Below are 21,041 nucleotides of genomic sequence, written 5' to 3'. Positions count from 1 at the left end.
CACCTGTAATCCCAGCTAGTCAGGAGGCTGAGGTGGGAGGATCACTTGAGCCCCGAAGGTCGAGGTTGGAGTGATTGCAAATGTGTCATTGTATTTCAGTCTGGGTAACAGAGCAACACTTGTCTCAAAAATAAATAAAAATTAAAAATAAAAAGAATTTATGGAAAGGCTTTTGTCCCTCCTGCTATGGATTAGTCCATGCGGGTGTTCAAATATGGGTCTTTTGTGAAAGAATTGAGCAAATAAAAATAGGATGTAGCTGTGCAGTTAAGTTCTATGTTAAATATTGAGAAAGGGACCAGGAAACTTGGTGAGGTCTGATAACTTCTCAATTCTTCATCTGAGATTGCATCTAAGGTCAGTGATTTCCTGGCCTTCCTATTAAAATTGCAGCTCACTCAACCCTGACTGAGGGTTCTCCAACCCCCTCTGCTACTTAATTTTTCTCCAGAGCACTTTTCACCATTTTGAACACTATATATTTTGCTTATTATCTGTCATCTCCCAGAAGAATGTAAACCCCAAGAGGATAAGAAATTTTGTCTGTTTTATTTTATGCACCGAGAACAGTGCCTGGGACATAGTAAGTGCTCAAGAAATATTTATGGAATGAATCAAACCAGCTTTGTCTATACTGAGACCTCTTACTTGCAGATGGAATTTAAGCCTTTCCCCTGTCTGCTACCCTCTGCTTTGCACTTTTAGCTGTGTCTCATGAGTGGGGAAATTATCCAGATGAACTCCAAGATGAGCCTGATCTTTGAGCCAGCCGACCTCGAGCAAGCCTCTCCAGCCACTGTGAGCAGGTGAGGCAGCCCTCACTGGCACCCCAGGGGACAGTGTGGCCCCACTCACCCTAAGCAAAAGAGAAAGCTCTCAAATTTCACAAATGTGATGAAGCCCTCGCAGATCATCTATATTATTATTATTTTTCTTTCCAATTTTTATTTTAGGTTCCAGGGGGTATATGTGCAGCTTTGTTACATGAGTAAATTGCATGGCATGGGGGTTTGGGGTACAGATTGTTTTGTCACTCAGTTAATCAGGTTGTTTTTCCATCCTCACCCTCCTCCACCCTCAAGTAGGCTCCCATATCTATCATTTCCTTCTTTTTTTTTTTTTTTTTTTTGAGACGGAGTATCACTCTGTCACCCAGGCTGGAGTGCCATGGCGTGATCTCGACTTACTGCAACCTCTGCCTCCCAGGTTCAAGCGATTCTCCTGCCTCAGCCTCCCCAGTAGCTGGGACTACAAGTGCATGCCACCATGCTCGGCTAATTTTTGTATTATTAGTAGAGATGGGATTTCACCGTGTTGGCCAGGCTGGTCTCAAACTCCTGATGTCATGATCTGCCTGCCTCAGCCTCCCAAAGTGTGGAATTACGGGCATGAGCCACCATGCCCAGCTGATCGTTCCCTTTTTTGTGTCCATGTGTACTCAGTGTTTAGCTCCCATTTATAAGTAGGAACATACGGGATTTGGTTTTCTGTTCCTGCGTTAATTTGCTTAGCATTATATTATTTCTCATTCATTTAGATTTTTCATAAAATCAGCCCTCAATCCACACTACTGGTGGGAGTCCAAAACCCAGCAAGTACTTTGGAAACAGTTTGATATTATCTCCTAAAGTTGAATCTCCGTATGCCCAAGAGCTAGCCATTCTCCTAAGTACAGACCCAAGGAAAACTTTTGGCATGTGCAATAGGAGATCTGTACAAAAAATATAGTGGCAGAACTCACAGTAACAAACACTTGGAAACAGCCCAAATGCCTATTAATCGAGTTAACTGGTGGCCAGGTACAATGACTTATGCTGTAATCCCAGCACTTTGGGAGGCTGAGGCGGGCAGATCACCTGAGGTCAGGAGTTTGAGACCAGCCTGGTCCAACATGGTGAAACTTCATTTCTACTAAGCAAAAAATACAAAAAAAAAAATAGCCAGGCATGGTGGTGGGTGCCTGTAATCCCAGCTACTCGGGAGGCTGAGTCAGAATTGCTTGAACCCAGGAGGCAAAAGTTGCAGTGAGCTGAGATCACACCACTGTACTCCAACCTGGGTGACAGAACAAGACTCCATCTAAAAAACAAACAACAACAACAACAACAACAACAAAAGACTGAATTAATAAAGTATAATAGAGTCAGAAATTGTAATATGTATAATAAAGTACTCAAAAGAACTGCACTGACATATAACTATATAAATAAATCTTAGTAACTCTCTTAAGGACAAAATCTTAGCAATATTATATATAACACAGATAACATAATAATATAATTATATCTATAAATATATCTATAATTACATCTATAATTACATAATTATATAATTACATAATTATATCTACAATTACAGTATATTATATATAATATAATGTTATACTATATACTAATATATACTATATTATTATATGCTAATATATAATAATATATATACTGAATGGTTATATGCTATTATATGCTATATTATTATTATATAGTAATAATAAAAGATCAAAATATTATCTGTAGCATGGTACCCCTTTTTAATTGTTAAAAACAACTAAAATAAAAATATAAACACTTTAGGAACAGGCCAGACATGGTGGCTCACACCTGTAATCCCAGCACTTTGGGAGGCCCAGGTGGATGGATCACTTGAGGCCAGGAGTTCTAGACCAGCCTGGCCAACCCTGTCTCTACTAAAGACAAAACCCCATCTCCACTAAAAATACAAAAAAATTAGCCAGGTGTGGTGGGACGCACTTGTAATTCCAGCTACTCAGGAGGCTGAGAAATGAGAATCACTTGAACCAGGGAGACGGAGGTTGCAGTGAGCCAAGATTGCACCACTGTACTCCAGCCTGGCCAACAGAGCAAGACACTGTCTCCAAACAAACAAATAAACATTTTGGGAACATATAGAAATGCTATAAAACTATATATGAAGGAAAGAAATCAAGGGGCAGATGAACACAAGATTCAAGGTGGGTAAACCCAGGGGACTAGGTTATTGTCAAGATCCATTAATGCCTAGCATGGTGCCTGACATGCAGTAGATGCTCAATAAATGTTAACCCGTAGTAGTAACAAAGAAGTGAGCACCTAAACTGGTCTTCTGTGCTTCCCAGGTGTGGGATGATCTACATGGAGCCCCATCAACTAGGCTGGAAGCCCCTGAAGGATTCCTACATGGACACCCTGCCCTCCAGTCTCACCAAGGAGCACAGGGAATTGGTGAGCCCCTCAGACCCTTTCCTTCCCCTCCTCCTGTCTCCCTGCTTTTCATCTTGAGGATCTTCTAGGTACATCTTCACCTTCATAGTCCCTGGAGGCAAGAAGGGGCAGGGAATTCCCTTGTTGTCCCCAGTTATCTTGTTTCCTGGCTGCCTGCCATTTTTTGAACTTTCTTCTCCATATGGTAGGCATGGGGTGGTGCAGTCAATTTCTCCTTCCTCTTCCTCCTTCCCCATCACTCCCTGGCTCCCCAGTGGAGAATCCCAGTGCTGAGGAATGTTCTCTATGGAAGCTGAAATGTCACCTCTTTCTTCATTGCCCCACTGACAGAAATGTCTGTAGAAGTTTCTCTAGAGATGGGCCAGATGTTCCTTTTTGTGCTGCCAATTCCCATCCCTGTAACCTGGACTCTGCACCTCCCACCTTGAGGGAACTGGAACTAGTTAGAAGTGCTTTCACTGCAGCTACTGTGAGCGACCACTCCCTTCTTCCCTTCTCTAAGGAGGTGGGAAAGTTCGGGTTAGGCGGGTACCTGACCACACTCTCAGACCCGGAAGCAGGAAGGGAGTAGCGGTGTCTGTGGTTCCTCTTGCCCGTCCCTGTGTTAATAGAATGCTTAGGAAAGTCTCCCACTGAGGAATCCAAGGAGGGTCTATTCCCACAATGGAAACTCTTTGGGGGATTATGTAGGGCGGCTGCATGTCTGTCACCACCTACATACATGGATAATATGTAAACGCAAGTACATATCCATGTGCACATTCAAGCGCCAGTCCACACACACACACACACACACACACACACACACACACCAAAAGCTGCCAAGTCCCGATATATGTAAAGTCATTTAGGGACTCCTCAATGTCCCTGGCACAAAGTTTAACTCCTTATCAGGGCCCATGAGACTATGTGATCTGGCCCCGCCTGCCTCTGCAATCTCATTGCCTGCTCTTTCTCAGCCTCAGCTTAGCAGTCTCCAGCAGTCCTGTCTTGTTTCCAAGACAAGCCCAGGTTTCACCACCTCAAGGCTTTTGCTCTTTTTATTCCTCTTCCTGGGACTCTTGCCTCAGTTTATCTCAGAGTTGGCTCCACCCTCATCATGCAGTTCTCAACACAAAAATCTCCTCCTCCAGGAAGCCTTCTTTATCCTATTTAAACCCTTCCTGTTATTCTTCACCATAACACCTTTGTGTTTCCTGCTAGAACTTTGCATGATCTGTAGGTATTTTACTGATGTCCCTGCTGGATTAGTTATTTATTGTTTGTCTTCCCTGACCCTCCACAAGGGCTCCTTGTCTACCTTTTCCATTGTTTATCCCCAGCACTACTACCGTGCAATTAGTAGATGCTCAATAAATATTTGTTGACTGAATTGATATACCACATTTCCATGTATACCCGTATTTTTATATATACATATAAATGCATCTACACATACATATATTATCTATATAGATCCGCCCCTAAGTGTGTATTTATTTAGTGATGGCCTTCCTACTTCTTAAAAAAATGTGTATAGGGAAAGTCACAAATAAAGTATAACAAAGAGGCTGAGCGTGGTGGCTCATGCCTGTAATCCCAGCACTTTGGGAGGCTGAGGTGGGCGGATCACTTGAGGTCAGGGGTTCGAGACCAGCATGGCCAACATGGTAGAACCCTATCTCTACTAAAAATACAAAAAGTAGCTGAGCATGATGGCACGTGCCTGTAATCCCAGCTACTCAGGAAGTCTGAGGCAGGAGAATCACTTGAACCCAGTGGGGGCGGAGGTTGTAGTGAGCTGAGATCGCACCACTGCACTCCAGCCTCGGTGACAGAACAAAACTCCGTCTCAAAAAAAAAAATTAAGTAAGTAAACAAATAAATCTTTTTTAAAAAAGTATAACAAAAGTGTAAAAAAGCATTACAAGAAAAGCAAGTCGGATAACTTTTTAAAAGAGTAAATGGACTGGAGAACAGACACTAGAGGCAAGAATCATGATACCCCCAAATAACATATAAACCTACCCATACGTTTGGTACATTACTGAAAATGAGCCCCCCAAATTAGCTCTGTACTCTCTTTGACTAATTTATACAGGAGTCCCACCTCATCAGTGTCTAACAGTCATTTGTAAATTAATTGTTTAGAATTCCTAATACCTTTTATAGAAACAAAGGCAGATACACTAGTTGGGTTCCAAACACATTTTATGCATCCTGTAGCTGACCCAGAGTGTTTCCAAGCCTCTCTGAGTATCCGCTCTGGGCAGTGGAATGCGGATGGGAAACTGAGTTAACATGGCCTGTGGGCAACAGTCTTAGGACCCTGAAGGAGGATGCTGAGATAGGGGTCTTGTTGCCTATGAGTTTTCCCCCAATGCACCTACATGTAAAATCAGCAGTCTAACCAGCATCTCTAGCCTCACAAGGTAGACCAAGCTCTTGGTCTTCAACTCACTTGTTGATCATGTCTCCAAGTCTCATGGAGGTTTCTACTCTCAGGTCAATGACATGTTCATGTGGCTTGTCCAGCCCTGCCTGGAATTTGGTCGCCTTCATTGTAAATTTGTTGTCCAAACATCTCCCATCCACCTTGCCTTCTCAATGATGAGACTGTACTCTTCTCTGCTTGGTAAGTGCTAGCCATGATTCTTAAGCCACATGGGGGATGGGTCTACCTTGGCTATTTCTTTTCTTTTTTTTTTTTTTTTTTTTTTTGAGATGAAGTCTCACTCTGTCGCCAAGGCTAGAGTGCAGTGGCATGATCTTGGCTCACTGCAGCCTCTGCCTCCCAGGTTCAAGTGATTCTCCTGCCTCAGCCTCCCGAGTAGCTGGGATTAAGTTACACACCATTTCTATTTTTTTGTATTTTTAGTAGAGATGGGGTTTCGCCATGTTGACCAGGCTGGTCTTGAACTCCTGACCTTAAGTGATCCACCTGCCTCTGCCTCCCAAAGTGCTGGGATTACAGGCATGAGCCACAGCGCCTGGCCTACCTTGGCTATTTTTTCTGCTCCCACCTCTCTTTGGCCCCCATTGAATTACAACATGACTGGCTGTTTGATCTAGAACAAGCAAGCCTTTGGAGTTCAGATAGTAGAGTTTGGTAGGGAAAGTCCATGTGTTTAGTCTTCGTCTGACATTGATTTTTGGGGGGTATTCTAGTGCAAATTACCCCATCATTCCTCAGTCTAAGGCTCCTCATTCATATAATGAGAGTAGTAATTCCTGCCCTTTTTACCTCACAGGGATATCCTAGGGGGAAACGAACATAGCAGGACCCCCATCTTACCTCCTCTCTGATAAGAGATTCATATCCAAAAAAACAAAAAAGTAAATGTAGACTTACTGATCCAGCACTTTCACCTTAGCATATAAACCCAAAAGAATTGAAAGCAGAGACTCGATCAGATATTTATATAACCATGTTCATAGACCTCTTGTTCACAATAGCCAAATGGTGAAAACAACCCATGTGTCTACCGATGGATGAACAAATAAGCAAAATGTATTGTAATTTTGCAATGAAATACTATTTAGCCTTAAAAAGGAAATAAATTCTGATGCATGCTACAGCTTGGATGAACACTAAAGCCGTTATACTAAGAAAATAAGCCAGTCACAAAATGACTGTGTGATTCTACCTCTATAATTAATGTACGTAGAGTAGCCAAATTTATAAAGACAGAACGGAGAGTTCTGGTTGCAAGGGGGATGAGGGAGAGTGGAGGGGGAAGTTATTGTTTAATGGGCAAAGAGCTTCAGTTCTGCAAGATGAAAACTGTTCTGGATATAGATGGTGGTGATGGTCGCACAGCAATGTGAATGCACTTAATATCACTGAACTATACACTAAAAAATGGTTAGATGGTAAATTATATATCATGTATTTTACCACAATAAAAATATTGCAGTAAAGGCCGGGTGCGGTCTCTCACGCTTGTAATTCCAGCACTTTGGGAAGTTGAGGTGGGTGGATCAAGAGGTCAGGAGTTCGAGACCAGTCTGGCCAAAAACACAGTAAAATCCCATCTCTACTGAAAATACAAAAATTAGCAGGGTGAGGTGGTGGGTGCCTGTAATCCCAGCTACTCGGGAGGCTGAGGCAGGAGAATCACTTGAACCCAGGAGGCAGAGGTTGCGGTGAGCCAAGATTGCGCCACTGCACTCCAGCATGGGCGACAGAGCTAGACTCCATCTCAAAAAAAAAAAAAAAATATATATATATATATATATATATGTAGTGATTTTATATATATATATTATATTATTATATAGCAGTAAAAATAAAAATATTGCTCACGGCTGTAATCCTAGCATTTTGAGAGGCCAAGGTGAGTGGATTGCTTGAGCTCAGGAGTTCGAGACCAGCCTGGGCAACCTGGCGAAACCCCATCTCTATAAAAAATACAAAAATCAGTCAGATGTGGTGGCTAGTGCCTGTGGTCCCAGCTACTCAGGAAGCTGGGGTGGGAGGATCACTTGAGCCCGGGAGGTTGAGGCTACAGTGAGCTGTGACTGCACCACTGCACTCCAACCTGGGAGACAGAGTGAGACCCTGTTTCAAAAAAAAAAAAAAAAAAAATGCATGCGAAATGATCTGGTAGGTGACAGGCACTCTACCAATATCAGTCGCCCTTCCGGCCCAGACCCTTCAAAGGCAAAGCCAACCAGTTCACCGCCCTTACATCTGTGGCATTCTGCACTTTGTCCTGAGATTCGCTTTTCTCACTTTTAGATGAAATCAGGGCAGTAGAAGAGGAGGAAATGGAATTAGGTGAAGGCCTGTCAAGTCAGCAAATCTTTCTCTGGCTCCAAGGACTGTTTCTCTTTTCCTTGGTGTGGACCGTGGCTGGCACCATCAATGCAGACAGCAGAAAGAAATTTGATGTGTTTTTCCGCAACCTGATCATGGGCATGGATGATAACCACCCAAGGCCCAAAAGCGTCAAACTCACCAAAAACAACATCTTTCCAGAAAGAGGTAATTTAGAACCTGTTTGTTATGTTCTAGTTTAATAGTTGGAATTACATGTTCTAAACACAACCAGAATGTGCAGACAGGTGAGCCCTTTACAAAAGCCACGGAAGGCCAGGCATGGTGGCTAATAAATATGTAAGGAATGACAGAATTAAAATATCATCATTGGCTGGTTGTGGTGTCTCACACTGGTAATTCCAGCACTTTGGGAGGCTGAGGTGGGCAGATCACTTGAGGTCAGCAGTTCAAGACTAGCCTGGCCAACATGGTGAAACCCCGTCTCTATTAAAAATACAAACAAAATTAGCCAGGCGTGGTGGCATGCACCTGTAAACCCAGCTATTCACGAGGCTGAGGCAAGAAGATTGCTTGAGTCCGGGAGGTAGAGGTTGCAGTGAGCTGAGATCATGCCACTGTCCTCCAGCCTGAGCAACAGAGCTAGACTGTGTCTCAAAAAAAAAAAAAAAAAAAAAAAAAAAAATAGAGTTGGCCCATGGGTGGTCCTGAAGTCAGGGTTTTATGGGATACTTAACCACTTTTTTAATTTAGAAAAAGAGGATATGACTGTTTTATTTTTGGAGAAATTACCTATAATTCCATCACCAAAACAAAATGAGAAATATAGACACTTGCATTTTTCTTATTCCTTTCTATTTCTGTGTGTGTTGCCATGCCTTCGTATAGGGTACTTATGGTATTAATATTTCTTTTAATTTTGTCATTATAATTTTTTTTTTTTTTGAGATAGAGTGTTGCTCTCTCGCCCCTGCTGGAGTGTAGTGATACGATCTTGGCTCACTGCACCCACTGCCTCCCAGATTCAAGAGATTCTCCTGTCTCAGCCTCCCAAGTAGCTGGGATTACAGGCATGCGCCACCACGCCTGGCTAATTTTTGTATTTTTAGTAGAGATGGGGTTTCACCACATTGGCTAGGCTGGTCTCGAACTCTTGACCTTAAGTGATCCACCTGCCTCAGCCTCCCAAAGTGCTGGGATTACAGGCATGAGCCACTGCACCGGGCCTGCAGTTACATTTTAATATCATATTGAAATGTTTCCAATTTCGCTACATACATTGTCTTCAAAATGATCACTTAGTGACTATAAATATTCTTATGTGTGTGACATCATTTCTTATAAGGAAGATGCTTCTTCTAAGTCGCTTTTGTTTTGTTTTTCTACCACCCAAGTAAGACATTATATAAAATTTAGAAAATACAGATAAAGGAATAGAAGAAAATTAAGATCAGTGGTAATCCCACTATCCAGAAATATCACTTCTTATGTTTTCTTTCAGTTTTTTCTGTATTCCTAGAACAAAAAGAGGATCATACTATAAGTACTTCCCAAATAGCTTTACTTTTTGTGATTGTAAAAAAACATGTATCAAGGGCCATGAGAGAACTTCTAGGGGAGATAGTAATGTTGCATGTCTTAAGAGTGACCTGGATTACACAAATATGTGCATTTGCCAAAACTTAGAAATGTGGGCTTAGGATGTGTGCATTTCATTGTAAGATTTATATCAAAGGAAAAATATATAAACAAATACTGAACACTAGGTAATGATAAGCATGCTGAAGTATTTATGAGAAAGTGTGTAGATGCTTACAATTAATTTTGGATTTTTTTTTTAAAAAAAAGATAGATTAAAGGAAGGATAGAGGGACGACCAGGTATGTACTAAAACAAATAAAAAGCTAATGGCAAAATCTAGAAGGTGAGTATACAAATGTTCATTGTACAGTGTCTTCCATGTTTCTGTATGTTTGATAATAATGAAACATTATTATGTTTCATAATAACAAAATAATGAATGAGCAAGTAGATACTATTAGCGCCTGCCACATACTCTTTCTCTGCACAGCTTGCACACTTCATTTGATACATGGCCATCTGTCAGATTTGTGAACCCCAAAAATCTGAGACAGGTCTCAGTTAATTTAGAAAGTTTATTTTGCCAAGGTTGAGGACGCCTGCCTGTGACACAGCCTCAGGAAGCCCTGACAACAAACATGCACCCAAGGTGGTCAGAGCACAGTTTTATACATTTTAGTGAGATATGAGACATCAATCAACGTATGTAAGGTGAACATTGGTGCCATCTGGAAAGGTGAGACAACTTGAAGTGGGGAGGGGACTTCCAAGTCATAGGTAGATAAGAGAGAAATGGTTGCATTCTTTTGAGTTTTCTGATTGGCCTCTCCAAAAGAGGCAATCAGATATGAATTCATCTCAGTGAGCAGAGGGGTGACTTTGAATAGAATGGGAGGCAGGTTTGCCCTAAGTGATTCCCTGCTTGACTTTTCCTTTTAGCTTAATGATTTTGGGGTCCCAAGATATGCTCCTTTCACAAGATGAACCACAGGGAGGCTCTGTCTCTGTACCAATCCATTAGTCAGATTGTCATGCATTCATTGAGTTTTTGGTTTGGATGATTTTTGCTTATTTTATTGTCATAGTAAAATACACATAACACAAAATTTACCATTTTGACCATTTGTAATTGTTCAAATCAGTGGCATTCAGTACATTCACATTGCTGGGCAACCATCACCTCCCTCCATCTCCAGGACGTTTTTCACATTCCCAAACTAACTGTTCTCTTTAAACAGTACCTCCCCCAATGCCCCTTCTCCACCCCTACCCTGGAAATAACCATTCTACTTTCTGTCAGCATAAATTAGACTGCCCTTGGTACTGCATGTAAGAGGAATCATACGGTATTTGTCTTCTTGTGACTGGCTTATTTTACTTAGCATAATGTCTTCGGCGTTCATCCATGTTGTAGCATGTGTCAGAATTTCCTTTCTTAAGGCTGAATATATTCCATTTCATGTATACACCACATTTTGTTTATCCATTCATCTGTCAGTGGATCCTTGAGTTGCTTCCACCTTTTGGCTATTGCGAATAAAGCTGCTATGAACGTGGGTGTACAAATACTGTCTTTTGAGTCTCTGCTATTTCTGGTGTATATACTCAGAAGTGAAAATCTGGATCATATGTTAATGCCATGTTTAATTTTTTGAGGAACTGCTGTAATGTTTTCCATAGAGGCTGCAACATTGTACCTTCCCACCAGCGATACACAGAAGTTCCGATTCCTCCACATCCTCACCAGTGCTTGTATTTTCTCTGTATGTTTTACTGATAATAGCCATCGTGGTGGGTATGAAGTTCATTCTTATTTTTTAAGAAAAAATGTACAATAAAAATATGTGATAAAAAGACAACCATGATTAACATTTTGATGACAATTCTTTTAGACATTTTCTTATGCATGTATGTGTCTCCAGGTTTGTTTTTAAAATATAAGATCATTCTGTACTTTTATCTCCTAGTTTTTACTATCATTAACAACATTCTGGTTGTTAATGATATTTACTTAATTCATTGTTATTTCCTTATGATGATTTCCTAAAATAGAATTGCTGAGTCAAGAGGTTGGTAACATTTTAAAGCTTTTGGTTGCTAAACTTCCCTTGTGCCTCACTGAGTATTGTCTTTTCAAAATCTCAAGCAATTTGAAATATGAATATCATATCTTGGCCAGGCACAGTGGCTCACACCTGTAATCCCAGCACTTTGGGAGGCTGAGGCAGGCGGATCACTTGAGGCCAGGATTTTGAGACCAGCCTGGCCAACATGGTGAAACACCATCTCTACTAAAAATACAAAAATTAGCTGGACATGGTCGTGGGCGCCTGTAGTCCCAGCTACTTGGGAGGCTGAGGCAGGAGAATTGCTTGAACCTGGGAGGCAGAGGTCGCAGTGAGCTGAGATATCACACCACTGCAATCCAGCCTGGGCGACAGAGCAAGACTCTATCTCAGAAAACAAAACAAAACAAAAAATCTCAAGCAATTTGAAATATGAAAATCATATAGCATTTTAACTTTCTTCTCCTTTAAAAAAAGTTTTAATAGAGTTTAGTCTTAAATTTATAGAAAAATGTTGCAGAAAATACAGAGAGTTTCCATATGCCACTTCTTCTCACCCACACAAACACAGTTCTTTCATTAACATCTTGCAGTACTGTGGTATTATAGTTACAATTGATGAACCAATATTGCTAAATTATTATGAACAAAGTTCATAGTCTACATTAAGGTTCACTCTTGTGTTGTATGTCCTATGGGTTTTGACAAAGATGTAAATGTCATGTGTTCACCATTACAGAATCATGCAGGATAGTTTCACACAACCCAAAAAATCCTGTGCTCCACCTCTTCATCCTCCCTTCCTTCCCTGATCCCCAAGCAACCACTGATCTTTTTACTGTCTCTATAGTTTTGACTTTTCCAAGACATGATATTCTTGGAATCATACAGTACGTGAAATTTTTAGACTGCCTTATTTCACTTAGCAATATGCAGTTGAGGTTCCTACATGGATTTTTGTTCTTTGTTAGATTGCTTCTTTATCACTTAATAATATTTCATTGTATGTATGTTTATCCATCCACCCATTAAAGGACATTTTGGTTTATTACCATTTTTGGTACTTATAAATAAAGCAGTTATAAACATTTATGTAAAGGCCTTTTGTGAACATAACTTTTCTGTTAATTCATTTAGGAAACACATAGACATGCTATTGCTGGATAATGTTAAGCCCGTGTTTACCTAGACCAAGTCAAGAAGAACAGATTTCTTAATAATTTAGGGTCTTTCTATTCATAAACATGGATTATCTCTCTATTTATTTAGACTGTTTTTTATTTCTTTGGCTAGAGTTTTATAGTTTTCCTCATATAGATCTTGTATATTTTTTGTTAAATTTATACCTAAGTAGTTCCTTCTTTTTTGGAGTTAATATAAATGGTATTGTGTTTTCATTTCAAATTCCACTTGTTCATTGACTGTATATAGAAAAGCAATTGACTTTTGTATATTAGTCTTGTATCCAGCCATCTTACTACAATCACTTATAAGTTACAGGAGTTTTTTTGTGGATTCTTTGGGATTTTTTACATAATTATGCCATTGACAGACAGTTTTATTTCTTCCTTCCCAATATTTTATTTCCTTTTCTTGTCTTATTCCATTAGCTAGGACTTCCAGTATGATGCTGAAGAGAAGTAATGAAAAAGGGCTTCCTTATCTTGCTCCCAGTCTTAGGAGGAAAGCATCTAGTTCTTGGCCATTAAGTGTGATGTTTAGCTGAAGGTTTTTCATTGATATTCTTTATCAAGTTGAGAAGTTCCCTCTATTCCTAGTTTACTGAGAGTCTTTGTCATGAGTGGATGTTGGATTTTGTCAAATGCTTTTTCTGAATCTATTAATGTGATCATATGATTTTTCTTCTTTAGCTGGTTAATGCAATGAATTACACTAATTGATTTTCAAATGTTGAGCCAGCCTTATATACCTTGGAATAATAATAATCAAGTGGAATAAATATCACTTGATTATGGTGTGTAATACTTTTCATATGTTGTTGGATTTGATTTGCTAATATTTTGTTGAAGATTTTTGCATCTATGTTGATGAGAGATACTTGTCTGTAATTTTCCTCTCTTATAATGTGTTTATCTGGCTTTGGTAGTAGCGTAATGCTGGCCTCATAGCATGAGTTATAAAGTGTGTCCTCTGCTTCTATTTTCTGTAAGAGATTGTAGAGAATTTGTATCATTTCTTCCTTAAATGTTTGATAGAATTCACCAGTGAACCCATCTTGGCCTGGTACTTTCCCTCTTGGAAGGTTATTAATTGTTGATTAAATTTCTTTAATGAATAAAAGCCTATTCAAATTATCTACTTCTCCTTATGTGAATCATGTAAATCATGTCTTTCAAGGAACTGGTCTATTTTATTTATCAAATTTGTTGGCGTAAAGTTGTTCATAATATTCCTTTATTATCCTCTTAATGTCCATTGAATCAGTACTGATGGCCTTTCTTTCATTTTTTTAGTTTTGTTTGTTTGTTTGTTTGTTTTGAGATGGAGTTTCACTCTTGTTGCCCAGGCTGGAGTGCAATGGCGTGATCTTGGCTCACCGTAACCTCCTCCTCCCGGGTTCAAGAGATTCTCCTGCCTCAGCCTCCCGAGTAGCTGGGATTAAAGTCATGTGTCACCACGCCTCAGCCTCCCGAGTAGCTGGGATTAAAGTCATGTATCACCACGCCTGGCTAATTTTGTATTTTAGTAGAGATGGGGTTTCTCCACATTGGTCAGGCTAGTCTCAAACTCCTGACCTCAGGTGATCTGCCTGCTTTGGCCTCCCAAAGTGCTGGAATTACAGGTGTGAGCCACCGTGCCCAGCCAGCCTCATTCTTTATATTAGTGCTGTCTTCTCTTTTTTTCTTGGTTAAGCTGTCTAAAGGTTTATCAATTTTTTTTTTTAACAGATGGGATCTGCCCAGGCTGGTCCCAAACTCCTGGACTCAAGTGATCCACCTGTCTCACCTTCCTAAAGTGCTGGGATTATAGGCATGACCCACTGTGCCCGGCCTATCAATTTTATTAATCCTTCAAAGATACAGCTTTTGTTAATTTTATCTATTAATTTCCTGTCATCAAGTTCATGATTTCTGCAATAATTTTTATTTCTTCTGTTCTGCTTCCTTTTATTTAATTTGCTCTCTCTAGTTTCCTAAAATGAATGCTTAGATTATTGATTTTAGATCTTTCTTTTTGGCTGTGCACAGTGGCTCACACCTGTAATCCCAGCACTTTAGGAGGCCAAGATGGAGGATCCCTTCAGCACAGGAGTTTGAGACCAGTCTGAGCAACGTGTCAAAATCCCGTCTTTACAAAAACAAAAAACGAAAATTAGCTGGGTGTGGTAGTGCACACCTGTAGTCCCAGCTACTCAGGAGGCTGAGGTGGAATGATTGCTTGAGCCTAGGAGTTGGGGGCTGCAGTGTGCCATGATCATCCCACTGCACTCCAGCCTGGGTGACAGAGTAAGAGAGTGAGACCCTGCCTAAAAAAAAATTAAAAAGTGTTTTATTGCCCACAATGTGTTCTATCTTGGTGAATGTTTCACATGAGCTTAAGAAAATATGTAGTCTTCTGTTGTTGAATAAAGTAATAAATGTCAATTCAATCCTGTTAATTGATGATGGTGCTATTTGGTTTCACTATATTTCTACTTACTTATTTTCTGACTGTTATCTGCCAATTACTGATTGGCAGGGGTGGTTGAAGTATCCGACTATGATATTGGATTTGTCTATTTCTCCTTGAAGTTCTATCAGTTTTGCCTCATGTATCTTGGCATTCTGTTTACATTTGAAAAGTGAAAATAGTATCTAATTTAAATTTCTTCTTTTTTAAATTAGAAGTGAGGTTGAATTATATATAAAGTAGTAGTTTGTTTTTCATATGTTTTTTATTTAATGTTTTTGTAGGTTTTGTTTCTGTTTTATTTTTAACAGACTGTGTCCCCTTTTGTTTATTTTGCCTGGAATGTGATGCATCCTTTCCGTCAGCAAGGAAAAAAATTATTTTCTGGCTCCCATAACCATCATCTCCTTTTTTCTTGTTTTGGGGCTTTGGTCTTTCGAGGTGCACTTTTCATTTTAATGTCAGCCACCCACAACTTCAATTATTCTTTTTACTGTCTTGAATGATTTTAATTCTGCCTTTGTATCTTTTGTTTCTGTGCCAGGCTTTGTTAGTGCAAAGATGAGAAAGTACAGGCCATGGAGTGAAATTGTCAGAGTTTGGACCCTGGCTCCAACACTTACTACTGGGGTGACTTTGAGCAACTTCTTTATCCTCCTCAGTTCCCTCAATTATAAAATGGGGACAATAATAATAGTAAGGATTAAATGAGTTAATACATGTAAAAGTACTTTGAATAAAGCATGGTATGTAGGAAATGTTAAATAAATGTGAGCAATTTTATTGCTATTATCATCATCTCTTAGGGCATCCATCTCACTTTTTATCTCATTTTGTCTTTTCATCTTAGTTTGTTTTTCTTTTGTTGCTTTCTGTTCCTGCTTCATTTAAAGTTAGGTCTTTCTGCACCTTATTGAAGATACCAAACAGTTTTCCTGAAATTTGGCTTCAAGTCCTGCATAAAACAAGTTTCAGCCTGGCACGGTGGCTCACCCCTGTAATCCCAGCACTTTGGGAGGCTGAGGCAGGTGGATTTCTTGAGCCCAGGAGTTTGATACCATCCTGGGCAACATTGTAAAACCCTGTCTCTACAAAAAATACAAAAAAAAATTAGCCAGGCATGATGGCACACACCTCTATTCTCAGCTACTTGGGAGGCTGAGGCAGGAGGATCACTTGAGCCCAGAAGGTTGAGGCTGCAGTGAGCTGTGATGCACCTACAGCCATGCATGACCACTGCACTCCAGCCTGGGTGATACAGTGAGATCCTGTCTCAAAAAAAAAAAAAGTTCAGAGATAAATTATTCAGGTTAATCTTCATATGACATTCCTTTGCATTGCAATATTTTTTTCACAGGCTCCACGTGTTGTTTTCTGCCTTCCTCATCCTTCAAGATCAATCTGTTTATGCTCTGTCTGCAGAGATGGTACATGAATTGCCCTTGACCTCACTTTCAGATCACTTTGTGTTGACCTCTTCCCTTTCCTTCTGCAGCTAGAGAGCCAATGATGTGATGTGCACAGCTCCCACTCACCTTCTAGATAATTTTCCCTTATAATGTCTCTTGTCCACAAGGATGGCCTCATCTCCTCCCTCCATACCCTACCCAGCAGATGCAGCATAAAACAAACCACAATTTTCATCGTGTCCTGCAAACTGACTTCTTTAGTGTATATCTTCTTTTGCAGCAGCTTGTTTTAAAAACAACAACAACAACAAAAAAAAAAACAGGTTTTGGCCGGGCATGGTGGTTCATGCCTGTAATCCCAGCTACACAGAGGCTGAGTTGGAAGGATCGCTTGAGGCTGGGAGTTTGTGACTAGCCTGGGCAACACAGCAAGACCCTGTACTTTCTTATAACCGTATTCGAAAGCTTAAAATGCCTTTCTAGCCTGTCCATGAGAGCCCACGATTAAAATTCTAATGCCGAGTGCTCCAGGAAGGCCTTTCCTGACTTTATGGGACATTGTTTTCTAGGATTTTCATGATATACAAGACATGGCATAAATGGATCTCTCAAATAAGTGCTGGAGGAACTACACTGGGAAGCATACACTAAGGAAAGCAAGCAGACCCTTGTGGGATTCTGTCAATGTTGGGCTCATATTGTTTGACATGGACCTTTGTTTGTCAACCCAGGGATCCATTTGTCCAGAAAGTGCTAAATTTCTCTTTATTCACTCATTCATTGTGTGACCTTTGAAAAGTCACTCACTGCTCAGTTGAGAAGTTTACCTTATTTTCCCAAGTGCAGGAGAGGAAAGCAGAGTCTGGGTAGGGATGGTAGGGGTGATAGAAGTCATTTACCAATTCATTACCAATCCATTCCTGAATTTCTGCTATTCTCCTCTTTCTGCTCTCGCACCCAGACCAGAGTTTCAGTTATAATCACAACACAAAGAGAACAGGAGCCATTACTCTGATGAAAACCAAGAAGAGCTAGAGCTAAACATTACCGTGCCTTCTGTGTGCCCAGAACTATGCTAGATGTTTGACATGTATATCTCACTCATTCTCCGTAGTGGTTTTCTGAGCTTGACATAAAATCAGGCCTATTTTACAGGTGTGCAAATGGTAACCTTAGCCAAGATCACACAGCTGGTAAATCTACTTTTATTAGTTAAATCTTTTCTCTTCTCTTTTCTTCTCTTCTCTTCTCTTCTCCTCTTCCGTTCCCTTCTCTTCCCTTCCCTTCCTTCTCTTTTCTTTTCTTTTTCTTTGACAGAGCCTCATTCTGTTGTCCAGGCTGGAGTGCAGTGGCACAGTCATGGCTCATCATGGCTTCCTGCAGTCTTAGTGCCCCAGGCCCAGGTGATCCCCCCTCAGCCTCCCAAGTAGCTGGGACTACAGGCACATGCCAACATGCCTGGCTAATTTTTGTATTTTTTATAGAGACAGGATTTTGCCATGTTACTCAGCCTGTTCTCCAACTCCCAGACTCAAGTGATTCATCCACCTTGGCCTCCCAAAGTGCTGGAATTATAGGCATAAGCCACCACGCCCGGCCAAATCTTTTCTCATTAGCCTAAATGTTCCCAAATCAAGCCACAAATTAGCTCTAGCTCAACATCAGCAAAGGAAGAGGGAAAAATATTTTACCGATTCAGTCTTTTAGTGTCTCCTTTTTATTGTAAAAGCAATTCGATTCTATTAAATAAAAATTATCAATAAGTATCTCTTTGTTCATACCACTGTATCACAGTCATTTCAGTTTTCAAAAAATCTGTTTCCTTGCTTGTCTACCTGATTTCATCTCTTTACATGGTTACCATAATGGTATATATTTCACTCTGTAGTCTATTTTTATCTATCATTGTTTCTTAAAAGCATTTTCTATGCTAATACTTAGCTTTTGAACTATCATTTTAATGACCAAAGAATATTCCATCCATCTTATAAGAGCTAATTTTACTTGTCTCCTAATGTAGGATATGTAAGTTATTTCTTTGCTATCACAGATGGTGTTGCATACTCATGTATACAGATTATTTTCATTGTGAATTATTTCCTTATGATAAATTCCCAGAAATGGGATTTCTGACTTAGAGAACATTCTTGTTGCTCTGTAAGCATTGTGCCAGATTGCTTTCTAAAAGTGTTGCACCAGATTGACTTCTAGGTAAGGCTGCAGAGTGACGTAGAATAACAGAAGCTCACTTTTAAAATACTTAACAAAATCAGCAACAACAAACATTTTTTAATCCTAAAAAGTACCCAGCAATAACCAAAGAATGAATTACAACTTAATTCTACAAACACTGTGAAGTAGTGAATAAGGAGAGAAAACAAGATTCTGGCCTGGCGTATCTCCCAACTCAGAACCTGCCATCCCTCTGTCTTGCTAAGAGTGACGGGGAGAGGAAAGCAGGTCAGTTGACAACATTCTAAGAGTTCTCGTTGGAAATCACCATTGGAGAGGAAAGGGGACTATGATGATGGCTGGGCAGCTGCACAAAAGGTCTAAGAGAAACTCTGCATCATGGAAGCCCCTGTGTGATGCTGGAGGACCTTAGTAGGGATGGGAAAAAACGCCAGGTTTTGCATCTTCCAGAACCCTGTGCTGCGTGGGGACATGAGCTGAATCCTGCAGGAGTGGGGCACATCACTAGCTAGGATGGGAGTGAGATGGATTCATGGTTCAGGAAATGTAGACAGATTTCAGAGAAAGGGTACAATGCTCAGATTTTCCAGCAAGGGTAACTGAGCTTTTCCCTTTACCCAACCCTATAGATTAAGGCTATAGGAAAGAAAGCCACACACCATTCCTTGAATAGTGGCCAGCACTGTAGATAAGATAAACTGGCCCCAGATAATGTTGGGAAAAATGTCAGGAAGAATTTACCCAATTATATCAGAGCAGAATGGTAAGACAATCATGCACACATCAGAGAGAGAGAGAGAGAGACAGAGAGAGAGAGAATGTTAACAGAAGACATGAACCAAGAGCCAGAAAATATTTCTGTTGAAAGAATTTTGTAATAATAGAAGTTTAAATTTTTAAGTTCATAAATGAATAGTATGGTATACTGGCAAAAGAACAGAAATATAGATTAATCAAATAGAATTGAGAGTCCAGAAGGAAAACTCTTGCATTTATGGTGACTTGATTTTTGACAATGGTGCCAAGATGATTAAATAAGAAAAGAATGATCTTTTCAACAAATCATGCTGGAACAACTGAATTATACATGTAAAAGAGTGAATTTGTAGTTCTGCCTCACACTGTAGTGAAAAATTAACTCAAAATAGATAAAAGACTTAAATGTAAAAACTAAAACTATAAAACTCTTAGAAGAAAACATAGATGCACATTTTTATGATTTTGGAGTAGGCAATGATGTCTTAAGACAACAAAAGCACAAGTGACAAAAGAAAAAATAGGTAAACTGAACATCATTAAAATTAAAAACTTTCATGCTTCAAAGGACAACATCAAATGAAAAATCCCACAGAATGGGTGAAATTTCTTACAAATTATATACCTTATAAGGGACTCAAATTTAGCATATATAGAGTTATGATAATTTAATAATAAAAAGACAACCCAATTAAAAATGGGCAAAATATCTGAATAGACAGTTATTTACAGAAGATATACAGGCCAGGCACATTGGGGCTCATGCCTTTGGGAAGTTGAGGTGGGCAAATCACTTGAGCCCGGGAGTTTGAGACCAGTCTGGTCAACATGGCGAAACCCCATCTCTACGAAAAATACAAAAATTAGCTAAGCATGATGGTGCATGCCTGCCTGCAGTCCCAGCTACTGGGGAGGCTGAGGCAGGAGGATCACCTGAGCCCAGAAGGCAGGGGTTGCAGTGGCCAAGATCTTACCACTGCACTCCAGCCTGGGTGACAGAGTGAGACCCTGTCTCAAAAAAAAAAAGAAAAGATACACAAAGGGCCAATAAGCCCATGACAAGATGCTCAATGTTATTAGCCATCAGGGAAATGCAAATTAAAACCATAATGAGATACTACTTTACAACAACTAGGATGGGTGTAATTAAAAAGATGAAAAACAACAAGTATTGGTGAAGATGCAGGAAGATCAGAACTCTCATCTACCATAATGGAAATGTAAAATGGTGCAGTAGCTTTGAAAAAGAGCCTGTGACAGTTCCTCCAAAGTTAAACACAATCCAATTTAATTTAACTCAAAAGTTAAACAATCCAATTGTGGGCAGATCACTTGAGCTAAGTTCAAGACCAGCCTGGGCAACATAGCAAAAACCCCGTCTCTACAAAAATTAGCCAGACATGGTGCCTGCCTGTTGTCCCAGCTACTT

At 40.0% G+C, this 21,041-nt stretch overlaps 1 protein-coding gene across 1 annotated transcript in view; it reads left to right on the top strand.

Annotated features, from left to right (window-relative positions):
- DNAH3 (dynein axonemal heavy chain 3) overlaps positions 1-21,041 on the top strand; it is a 211,951-nt gene that overhangs the window by 117,828 nt on the left and 73,082 nt on the right. The window contains exons 38-41 of the mRNA XM_054453424.2: positions 706-806; positions 3,113-3,218; positions 5,703-5,832; positions 7,939-8,184. Coding sequence (XP_054309399.2) covers positions 706-806; positions 3,113-3,218; positions 5,703-5,832; positions 7,939-8,184 — 583 coding nt within the window. The remainder of the gene's footprint in view (positions 1-705; positions 807-3,112; positions 3,219-5,702; positions 5,833-7,938; positions 8,185-21,041) is intronic.

This window comes from Pongo pygmaeus, chromosome 18 (genome assembly GCF_028885625.2).
Source record: "Pongo pygmaeus isolate AG05252 chromosome 18, NHGRI_mPonPyg2-v2.0_pri, whole genome shotgun sequence".
NCBI lineage: Eukaryota > Metazoa > Chordata > Mammalia > Primates > Hominidae > Pongo > Pongo pygmaeus.
This window is presented reverse-complemented; position numbering and strand designations above follow the sequence as displayed.